Source organism: Palaemon carinicauda, chromosome 14 (genome assembly GCF_036898095.1).
Source record: "Palaemon carinicauda isolate YSFRI2023 chromosome 14, ASM3689809v2, whole genome shotgun sequence".
In the NCBI taxonomy this organism is placed as follows: Eukaryota; Metazoa; Arthropoda; class Malacostraca; order Decapoda; family Palaemonidae; genus Palaemon; species Palaemon carinicauda.
The window spans coordinates 42,868,870-42,881,369 of NC_090738.1; the positions used below are offsets into that span (position 1 = coordinate 42,868,870).

The following is a 12,500-nucleotide window of genomic DNA, read 5'->3' on the forward strand; positions in this document are numbered from 1 at the left end:
GCCCAGGGGCCCCAACAGGGAAAATAGCCCAGTGAGGAAAGGAAACAATGGAAAATAAACGATCTTAAGAAGTGTAGCAACATTAAAATAAATATTTCCTATATAAACTATAAAAACTTTAACAAAACAAGAGGAAGAGAAATCAGATAGCATAGAGTGCCTGAGTGTACCCTCAAGCAAGAGAACTCTAACCCAAGACAGTGAAAAACCATGGTACGGAGGTTATGGCACTACCCAAGACTAGAGAACAATGGTTTGATTTTGGAGTGTCCTTCTCCTAGAAGAGCTGCTTACCATAGCTAAAGAGTCTCTTCTACCCTTACCAAGAGGAAAGTAGCCACAGAACAAATACAGTGCAGTAGTTAACCCCTTGAGCGAAGAAGAATTGTTTAGTAATCTTAGTGTTGTCAGGTATATGAGGACAGAGGAGAATCTGTAAAGAATAGGCCAGACTATTCGACGTATGGGTAGGCAAAGAGAAAGAACCATAACCAGAGAAAAGGATCCAATGTAGTTCTGTCTGGCCAGTCAAAGGACCCCATAAATCTCTGACGGTAGTATTTCAACGAGCGGCTGGTGCCCTGGCCAACCTACTACCTATAAAGGCCTCAGACGTGACCTTCCAATCACGTCTTTCGATGCCAGTCTATACCCGCAATTTTTCTTAGCTCGTCAATCTATCGTCTTCTTTTCCTTCTCCTGCTTCGTTTGCAATATCTGGTGCCCATCCGGTCATTTTTTTAATGGCCATCTATTATCTGCCAATCTCATTGTATATCCTACTTACGTCCATTTCTTTTTCTTACTTTAGTCTGGTCTCGTATCCATGTTGCTCTTTTTCTGTGTCTTAGTGTTATTCGTATCATTCCTATCATTATTCTCTCAATTTCTCTTTGAGTTGTAACTAGCTTATGTTCTACGGCTTTAGTAATGCTCAAAGTTTCTGATACATTGCATAATACTGGAAATTAAATACTTTTTTTTTTAAAGAAAGTGACATTTAAATTTCATAATGTCATTTTGTTTACTAAAAGCTCTCCACCCCATGTTTATCGTTCTTTTAATTTCGATCTCATGCTCTGGGGAAACACTTACTGTCTGTCTTAAATACGTAGGCCTATTTAGGATCAGTAGAGGTTCGTCCATAATCGTTATTTTTTGTCTGCATTTTCAGTTAACATTATATTAGTTAAAGGCTACTCGTGTTAATTTTCAGTCACACATATATGTTTCCTTATTCAAATCTTCTGTCGTCTTTTACAATTCCTCCCAAGATTCACTAAATAACTATTTTATCTGCAAATCTCAACTTGTTGAGTTTTACACACACACGCACACACACACAGCTTTTTCCGAGTCAGCATCCCGTGGGTAGAACTAGTTCATTCCAGCTTTGCTCATATATCGCATGAAACCACAATCATGGTATTTTCATTCCGGTTTTGCATTGGATATGAGTGCTTATGTATATGAGAGACAAAGGGAAGAAATTGATGTTTTCAGAGAGAGAGAGAGAGAGGTGGGGATGATAATTTAATGGAATATCAACTGATATCAAAGAGATATGTCAATGTCTTTCTGCATTAATATGCCTCGACGTAACACAGAAAGATTATTATTATAATTATTAATATTATTATTATTATTGAAAAAGCATGGAAAATAGCCAGTGGGGAAAGGGAATAAGGAAATAAACACACTGCTATAGGAGGAATGAACAATTAAAATAACATATTTTAAGAACAGTAACAACATTAAAATAGATATATCATATAAATATAAAAAGCGACTATGCCAGCCTGTTCAACATGAAAACATTCGCTGCAAGTTTGAATACAGTGACACTCTCTCTCTCTCTCTCTCTCTCTCTCTCTCTCTCTCTCTCTCTCTCTCTCTCTCTCTCTCTCTCTCTCTCTCTCTCTCTATATATATATATATATATATATATATATATATATATATATATATATATATATATATATATATATATATATATATATATATATATATATATATATATATATATATATATATAACGTTCTGAAAAACCTTTGCCAATAAGTTTCGTGATAAGGACTTCTCTTTTTTTCTAATATGTCAATAGTAAGAAGGAAAATTATCATTTATTTTGCCACGGTGGGCTAAATTACATTATATCTCATGCTGTATTCCACCGACTCCCTCCTTAAAATCAAGGTCCAATCTAAAGGACCTTGCTTAAAATAGTCCATAGTTTGAGAATTTCGGTGTGTCACAGTGAGTCAGCTGGTAGTGGTATCTGCGGGTGAGCACGATAATCGTTAGTTTTCGTATTTGGGTTATTTTTTTTTTCTGTTGTGAAACTAGTTTATTTTGAACTTATTTTACTGCTCTTGATCATTGAAAAGCACAAAATAGCAGTTGAAACGACAATTTGTTTTGCTAAGCCACTCTTACCCACAATCTACAAGAACTATGTGTAAACTGATTCTTTACCACCAGGTTTTTTTTTTTTTATGTCAACGTCTCTAAAGCATCATTATCATCAACGTTTTTAAAGTGTGTCGACCAGATATGAACTTTAAAACTGCCTTTTACCTTTAATATTTTAAAGAATCTCTTATAGACCCAGTCAGACTTATCCTTAACTACGGACCATATCCGATTCGTGAAACTTTGATCAGACTCAATGTGGTGAATTGGTTCCAACGCCTACTTGTTAACTTAGTAGCTTATTGAAAGCGTCCCTGCCTGACGTTTTCCTAGTCGAGAGTTCGTCTATGTAGCTTAGACTATGTAATTATTTATAGTGTATGCAGCCTTGGCATCCTTGTGAGCTAGGTAAGGGTAAAAGAAACTCTTTATATAGCAAGGAGCTCCTCTAGGAGTAGGATACTCCAAAATCAAACCTTTGTTCTCTGGTCTTGGATAGCGCCATAGCCTCTGTACCATGGTCTTTCACTGTCTTGGGGTAGAGTTCTCTTGCTTGAGGGTACACTCGGGCACGCCATTCTCTCATATTTCTCTTATTCTTGTTTTTTTAAGTTTTTATAGTTTATATAAAAGATATTTGTTTTGATGTTACTGCTCTTAAGATATTTTAATTGTAAATTACTTTTCTAGTAGTTTCCTTATTTCCTTTCCTCACTGGGCTATTTTCCCTGTTGGAGCCCTCCGCCATATAGCATTGTTTTTCCAACTAGGGTTGTAGTTTAGCAAGTAATAATAATAATAATAATAATAATAATAATAATAATAATAATAATAATAATGGGAGGTTTGGTGGAGCCCATGGGTCTACCTGCTAAGTAATCAGCGGCCATTGCTTGGTCCTCCCTGATCTCACCTTGATGACACCCACCCAGGGGCTGCAAACGCAAGAGCCCGTGTCCGGCACAAGGCTGAACAATCTAACAAGCAAGCAAGCAAACCTTGATGGAGAAGGCCCTTTGGGCCTGATCATATACTTTATATATATATATATATATATATATATATATATATATATATATATATATATATATATATATATATATATATATATATTACCAGTCTCTAGGACATTGTCCTATCCCTTTCCTCTTCCATTCATTTATAAGCAACCTTCAAACCTTGAAATGGAAATATTTATAGTCTTGTAATTTAGATTAGATCTCATCATGGCACCAGCTACCTGTTGAAATCCTACCGCGAGAGAGGTATTGGGTCTCTTAGATCCTTTTACTGACCAGACGGTAGACCTACTACATTGAATCCCCCCCCCCCCCACCTCTCTCTCTCTCTCTCTCTCTCTCTCTCTCTCTCTCTCTCTCTCTCTCTCTCTCTCGTTATGGCTCACTTTTCCGTTTGCCTACACATACACTAAATAGTCTGGCCTATTCCTTTCTTCCTATTGGAGCCCTTGGGCTTATAGTGTCCTGCTTTTCCAACTAGGGTTGTAGCTTAGCCAGTAATAATAATAATAATAATAATAATAATAATAATAATAATAATAATAATAATAATAATAATAATAATAATAAAAGATGATGGCATCATTTATCCTGGAAAAGCAAGTGTTATATAATTTTGTGGAGCCAAAGTTACGGTATCTGATAAAAACCCGACTTAAGTCCTTTATGTGATACAGAAATGGTTATCGATATGAGCCTCTATAATCATATCATGGAATCAATACATGTTACCTTAATTGGTATTTTGCGAATTTTGTAAGGAAATGGTTTTTCCAATAATTTTCTCATTTAAGAACCCTCTTGACGCACAATGGAACAAAATTGGGCTTTGTTGGTCTAAATTAGAGCCAAGCTACTTTGTAAAACTCTTCCTTATAGTAAATGTTCAATTTTGTCCTTTGGATAATAGCAGTCGTAATGAGAGTCCAAGGGAACCGACCTTGTCATGAATAATGGCCCGTAAAACTATATTTCTCCCTCAATCGTATGACTTAAGTAGACATTGTCACGTAACAGCAATACAAGAAAAAAATGAAGTTCACTCCAATGTCAGCAAGAAACTCCCCGTGATCTAACCTTATTATGAGTTGGGACAATTTAACAACAAAAACATGAAATTGTATTTCTCTTCTGTATGCAATTTCAGCCACATTTTACCAATAGTGTAAAAAAGGTGGTTTTACCAAATGATTCTTACTACTTTCGTCAAAAATATTTTATCTCAATATGGGAAATTCTTTTAATTCATTGCCGAAGATGTTACTCTTCACAAGGAGTCTACAAATAAAAGATACATTCTCTCTTAGTTAAAGATAAGTGTCGTTATTATTTCTGTATGTTCTGCAATTCGTCTATCTTTGTACCTATGCAATTGCCAATCATAAATCATATTTTCTTCAAATTGATATTTTCGTGACGTAGCTGTGTTTGGAAACAAGGAAAAATAAAATATTTTAAGAACAGTAACATCATCACAATAAATATTTCCGATAAAAACTACAAAAACTTTAACAAAACAAGAGGAAGAGGAATAAGACAAAATAGTTTGCCCGAGTGTACCCTCAAGCAAGAGAACGCTAACACAAGACAGTGGAAGACCATGGTACTGAGGCTATGGCACTACCCAAGACTAGAGAACAATGGTGTGATTTTGGAGTGTCTATCTCCTAGAATAGCTGCTTACCATAGCTAAAGAATCTCTTCTACCCTTACCAAGAGGAAAGTAGTCAAATTCCCTTAACTCTCTTATTAACTAAAGTTTTTGAACGTGGTTTGGTAAATCGTCGAAACAGGTATGCTCAAGGTATGTTCCCTTGTTTGCTGTATGGCTTTGGCTCTAAAAGCCTTGGAGCATGCGATGCCCTCCTTATAACATACAATACCGTAATACTTTACGAAATCTCTTGCGTATGGTTAAGAAGTTTGTATGATTGGCTTTGATTTTAATGCTGCCTTTGAACGTGTTAATCAAGAGGCCCTTATTTTCAAACTCAAACGGTTTGGAGTAGATGGGTCTTTTCATAACATCCTTATCTAATTTTAAGTAATAGATTGCAAAGATTAATTATTAATGGACACCGTAGTGAGTATAGGAATGTAATATATCTGGTGTTCCTATAGGGTAGTGTTCTTGACCAATTATTTTTCATATTACACACGCATATGTGATCTTACATAGAAAAGAAGCTTTTTGCATATGCAAAAATTCTATCTCCAGAATGTAGACATTGGTTACTGAATCCCTTGATAGAGGTCAAGCATAATAGTACATGGTGAAAATTAGGGGGGGTGAAGTTGAACCTTGCCAAAACTCAAGCTATGACTGTAAACAGATCAAGAAGAGTGAGTGGATCTTCAACATCAAGATCTTTAAAGCACTGGCAATGTCGCTTGAACTATATTTAACAACGAATGCAGCCGTTTCTAGTCCACTGCAGGACAAAGGCCTCAGACATGTCTGTATTCATATCTGGGGTTTGGCCAGTTTTCATCACCACGTTGCAACATCGGATTACTGATGGCGGGAGACTTTCGTCTGATCGCTCACTGCAAACCAACCTAGAATGGGTGGCCAGCGTTGCTGATCATGGCGATATTCAAACCCTTTCACCACGTTATGGTATACCATCTCTTCAAATTCTAGGTGTAATCTTTTATTTAAATGTACATTTGAGATACACACAATTTTAATTTCTTCTTCAATTGCTCACAAAATTGACTTATCATTGAGATAGTCTTTCGAGAGTTTCGGTGATCAATCTGTTCTGAAGCAAATTTATATGGAGGCAAAAACTTGCTGTCCATTAAATTCACGATCCAGATATTGTAATACTGCTGCTAGAGAGTTATTGGATCCTTTGACTGGCCACACAGTACTTCTTTGGATGCCTCTATCTGGTTACGGCTCATTTTCCTTTTGCCTATACGTACAGTGAATAGTCTAGCATATTCTATTCATATTCTCCTCTGTCCCCATATACCTGAGAACACTGAGATTACCCAACATTTCTTTTTTACTTTAGGGGTTAACTACTACACTGTAATGGTTTAGTGGATACTTTCGTCTTAGTATGGGTAGAAGAGACTTTATCTATAGTAAGCGGCTCTTCTAGGAGGACACTCCAAAATCAAACCATTGTTCTGCAGTTTTAGGCGGTGCCATAGCCTCTCTACCATGGTATTCCACTGTTTTGTGTGAGAGTTCTCTTGCTTGAGGGCACACTCGGGCACACTATTCTATCTTATTGCTCTTCCTCTTTTTTTTTTAAGTTTTTATAGATTATATGTGAAAGATCTGTTTTAAGGATGTTACTGTTCATAAAATACTCTTATTTCAAATGTTCATTACTTCTCTTATACTTTATTTATTTCCTTGTTTCCTCTCCTCACTGGACTATTTTTCTCTGTTGGAGCACTTGGGCTTTTAGCATCCTGCTTTTCCAACTAAAGTTGTAGCTTAGTTAATAATAATAATAATAATAATAATAATAATAATAATAATAATAATAATAATAATAATAATAATAATATTTTTATTGTTTTCGATCTTTCTAAAATTGACCTGAGATAGAGACATTCCCTGTCTCAGCGACGATGGCATGGGAATCTCTGGCTCTCTTTCTCTCTTATTGATCCCTGGGAGTGGAGTGCAGTGCAGGCGAAGGTATCCAACCCTGTAGTCAGTGGCAAAATCCCTTGTTCAAACACTAGACTCCAGATTACTTGCTTGCAGGTGTACGTAAACACATGCCATGCGTTTATTATTATTATTATTATTATTATTATTATTATTATTATTATTATTATTATTATTATTATTAGCTAAGCTACAACCGTAGTTGGAAAAACAAGATGCTATAAGCCCAAAGGGCCACTGCATACACATCTTACAAAAAAGGAAAATGGGTGTTTTTTACGTACAACTAAACAGATGCTCATAGCACGCGCACGCACACACACACACACACACACACACACACACACACACATATATATATATATATATATATATATATATATATATATATATATATATATATATATAAATATGTGTGTGTGTATATATATATATATATATATATATATATATATATATATATATATATATATATATATATATATATATATATATATATATATATATATATAACACAGCATGAACTTATTAAGACTTTATATAAAATACAAGGTATAGATCGTTCTACATTTATTCACCAGGCGTTCACAGAAAACTTTGTCTCTTAAATATAGTTATATTTCTCCCCCCAATCAATTTTCCAGCCTTGGCTGTGACTTGCCTAAATCTTCTAACTAACAATTACATAAATCAACAATTTTAAGCCTTGTCAAAAGAATCAAAGAATTATCCTGGGAGGGTTAATATACCCTACTTAATCCGTCTCCCCCAACCCCCACAGATGGATATGCGTGTCGATTTATCGAAGGTCTTGAGACTAGACCTTGCATTTATCAATCTTCCTCAAGTTCCGACCATGTCAAATACCTTGGCCCTTCCTTGACGCCGAGTTGTCACGAAAGAGTCGTGGGTCGATCGTTGAAAATTCCTCTCTGCTGCTGCTGCAGATGGGAAGAACCAGGACTCTTTCTGTAGGTCTTGGGGAGAACACTTATATGGTAAAAACTCATGTAAAAATAATTCCGAAAGTACGTTACTCTTTTGTGTGTGTGTGTGTGAGAGAGAGAGAGAGAGAGAGAGAGAGAGAGAGAGAGAGAGAGAGAGAGAGACTCATTTCGAAAATACTCTAATTTATGTCATCATCATCATCATCTCCTAGGCCTATTAACACAAAGGGCTTCAGTTAGATTTCGCCAGCTGTCTCTATCTGGAACTTTTAAATCAGTAGTTCTCCATTCATCAACTACTACTTCACGCTTCATAGTCCTCAGTCATATAGGTCTTGGTCTTCCAACTCTCCTAGTGCCTTGTGGAGCCCAGTTGAAAGTTTGATGAACTAATCTCTCTTGGGGAGTGCGCAGAACATGCTCAAACCATCTCCATCTACCCTTCACCATAATCTCATCTACATAAGGCACTAGGGTAATCTTTCTTATAGTTTCATTTCTAATCCTGTCCTGCCACTACCTCCCAATATTCTTCTGAGGCTTTGCTCTCAAATCTACGAAATCTGTTGGATATTGTTTCATTATTATACCACGACTCATGTCCATACAGTAACACCGACCTCACTAAACTGATATATAGCCTGATTTTTATATGTAATTTCAGGTGATTTGGTTTCCAAATTTTACTGAACTTAGCCATTGTCTGATTTTTTTTTTCAATCTTTCATTAAACTCTAATTCTAAAGACCCTGTATTGGAGATCATAGTTCCTAAACATTTAAATGATTCCACCTTAATCCTTTCTCCTTCCAATGATATTTCATCTTCCATTGCATATTCTGTTCTCATTCTGGTAAGCAAGCTTTGCAAGTCCTGTGTCGTTTTGCTAATAAGGACAATGACATTAGCATGCTTTAGGTCCGCTAATATCCTGTTACCAATCCAGTCCAATGCTTCTCCGCCAAGGACTCAAATTTATATAAACAGAAAAATAATGTCGGAAATACGCCATTTTAAAGAACGAGGGAGAAGTTATTTTCGAAAATAAGTCAAATTATATAGAAACAGAGAAATCGTTTTGAAAATGCACCAATGTAAAGAGAGAGAGAGAGAGAGAGAGAGAGAGAGAGAGAGAGAGAGAGAGAGAGAGAGAGAGAGAGAATCAGTTTCTTGCTGCATTATGAGTAGTTGATATTACTTTTGTTAATGAGGTATTTTTTGTTCTTTTCATCATTACTACGAATTATTACGATTCTTGTTTACCGTATTATTATTTTTTATTATTGTTACATTTCAAATTGATATAAGACAGGAATTTGTTTACTACTAAATTTACATGTATATTAAATGATATTAAAATATGATTGACTAAACCTTAAATTTGTTGGATTGTTAGTATTTTAAGCTGAAGATATAAAAAAATTACAAAATTAGAATTTAATTTGAATTTACATTAATATTTTTAATCTTGTATTGACTAATGTCATAATTACACGATTCTAATCTCTTCGTGTTACAATCACCGAATTAGTGGTCAATTATTATGTAATTCGAAATTACTGAAGTGTGAAAATACGCAATATCCTTTGTAAACTATTTCCATTGAACTAAATGTTACATTATTCTGGCAATAGCAAGTCAGCTTATTCTTAATTTTCGGTCCCTAATGTTTCACTCACTCAGCCAGTGCCTTTTCTCAAGTCTCATTGCCAGTTTAAACCCAGATACTGTCTAAGGTTTGGTCCAGGATCAGAGTATACTGTACTTTCCAACCCCGCCCCCTTACTCTCTCTCTCTCTCTCTCTCTCTCTCTCTCTCTCTCCAAGACTGGAAGATGCAAAATACACCGGAAGATACATTAGCAACTCTCTGGTGGATATACGAGATTCCTCACACTGAGGGACCTGGGGGAACTCAAACATAGAATAAAGCAATAAGGTAAGGTAAGGCTCTCTCTCTCTCTCTCTCTCTCTCTCTCTCTCTCTCTCTCTCTCTCTCTCTCTCTCTCTCTCTCTCTCTCTCTATATATATATATATATATATAATATATATATATATATATATATATATTTATATATATGCATATATATATATATATATATATATATATATATATATATATATATATATATATATATATATATATATATATATATATATAATCTTCATCTACGACTATTAACGCAAAAGGCCTCGGTTAGATTTTGCACCAGTCGTCTCTATTTGGAGCTTTTAAATCAAAACTTCCATTCGTCATCTACTTTACGTTTCATAGTCCTCAGCCATGTAGGCCTGTGTCTTCCAACTCTTCTAGAAGGCTACCTTGTAGAGCCCAGCTAAGTTTAGTGAACTAATCTCTCTTGGGGAGTTCGAAGAGCATGTATGGATAATGGTGTATTTACTAAATTCTTTGTTTCTAAATAAATTGATGTATTTTCGACATTGTTTCTCTTGCTGTTTCTGTATAAAATTGTGTATATCTGTAGTATACTGTTGCTACTCAACCCTGTCCCGATACTCTGCCACTAGAGAGTTATGGGGTCTTATGACTGGCCTGACAGCGCTACATTGGATACTTTTCTCTGGTTACGGTCCATTTTTCCTTTGCCTACACACTGAATACTCTGGCCTATTCTTCACATATTCTCCTCTGTCCTCATACACCTGACAACACAGATAACCAAACAATTATTCTTCTCTCAAGGGGTTAACTACTGCATTGTAATTGTTCAGTGGCCACTTTCCTCTTGGTAAGGATAGAAGAGAATCTAGCTATTATAAGCCGCTCTTCTAGGAGAAGGACACACTTGGGTAGTGCCATAACCTCTATGCCATGGTCTTCCACTGTCTTGGGTTAGAGTTCTCTTATTTGAGCACACTATTTTCTTATTTCTCTCCCTCTTGTTTTGTTAAAGTTTGTCATAGTTTATATTGGAGATATTTATTTTAATGTTGTTACTCTTCTTGAAATATTTTATTTTCCTTTTTTCATTTCCTCATTGGGCTTTTTTCTCTGTTGGATCCCCTAGGCTTATGGCATCCTGCTTTTCCAACTAGGGGTTTAGCTTAGCAGGTAATATATATATATATATATATATATATATATATATATATATATATATATATATATATATATATATATATATATATATATATATATATATATACATATATATATATATATATATTTCTGAAATTATTTTTCTTGCTGTTTCTATATAAAAGGGTATATTTCGGCAAACTATTTGGACTTTTTTTCCACACCACCATTGAGGTAAAAGTCTAGGGCGCGTTTTGTTTTATAGAGGTTTCCCCCGGAGGCCTAATCCTCTCTCTGATGATTAGTCCGAAAATTCATCCGAGCTTTCTGAAATGTGTGTGACGAACGAATCCACATATATCTCAACAGCTCTGTCTTGCTTTGTGTCGTCTTCTTGAAGTTCCTCGACGAAGGTGATGGCTTGCTTCCAGTTCTCCGATGTGACGCCCCTCATCGCTTCTTCTACCAGAGGTTTGACCTCAGCCATTTTTAAGTTGTTCTTTTTGGGTGCTACGTAGGACTTCACTTGAGCCCAAATTAAATCTATGGGGTTGTAATGACAGTGGTACGGCGGTAACCTCAAGACGATATGGCCTGCTTCTGTTGCCATTGCATCCACCACATACTTTTTTCTCCTGTCCTTGCGGAAATTCTTCGTCAGCTCGTATAACTCTGCTTTTGGCAGATCGTTCCCCACTGCTATTCCTTTTTCCTCCAGCCAGTTCTCGATGTCTTCTTTTACCCACGAAGAAGTTGGGAATGTTTCCTCTTGTCTACTTTGGTACGACGCATTGTCCATCACGATGACAGATTTCGGGGGGATGTTGGGGAGCACTTGCGTTCGAAACCACTTTTCAAAAACTGTGGCATTCATCTTATCGCGGTAATCGCCATCATTTACCGCTCGGATTATCAGTTCACCGTTATCGATGAAACCGTCTTGTGTCCCAGCATGGAGAAGAACTATTCGTACTCCAATTTTTCCCTTGGCCGGTTTAACTTTAATGCGGTTTTGAGTTATCCAACTTTCGCCCAGGTAAACTAAGATGTGACCAGATTTTTTAAGCTGCCGTATTTCTCTTAGAAATCTCGTCCGAGCGGCAACGACGTCGTTTCTTTCCATCATGAATTTGTGGCCGTCAAACTTTGCCAATTTGAATCCTATTTTCTGCAGAACCCTTCGAAGGGATTTGTCGCAACCCTTGTAGCCGATTTTATCGCTGAGTTCTTCTTTTATCGCGTCCAAGGTTGGGATTTCTTTCCTCTCGTAAAACCCCAAGACGGTTCTCCTCAATGCACGCTTATCTAACTCGTTAAAATCTGTAACAGATTCAATGCGACTCTTCTTCTCTTGTGAGAACGTCGGGTCTTGTGATGCAGCTTCTTCAATGAGGCTTTGATTATATTCAGATACAACTCTTCTGACTGTCGCTTCACTCGTTTTG

General features: G+C 36.1%; 1 protein-coding gene across 1 annotated transcript in view; it reads right to left on the reverse strand.

Annotated features, from left to right (window-relative positions):
• Window positions 1–11,356: 11,356 nt before the first annotated feature.
• The window catches only part of LOC137652742 (uncharacterized), a 1,302-nt gene continuing 158 nt past the window's right edge, over window positions 11,357–12,500 (reverse strand). Inside the window, exon 1 of the mRNA XM_068386147.1 lies at window positions 11,357–12,500. This exon is cut by the window's right edge and continues 158 nt beyond it. Within this exon, the coding sequence (XP_068242248.1) occupies window positions 11,357–12,500 (1,144 nt within the window).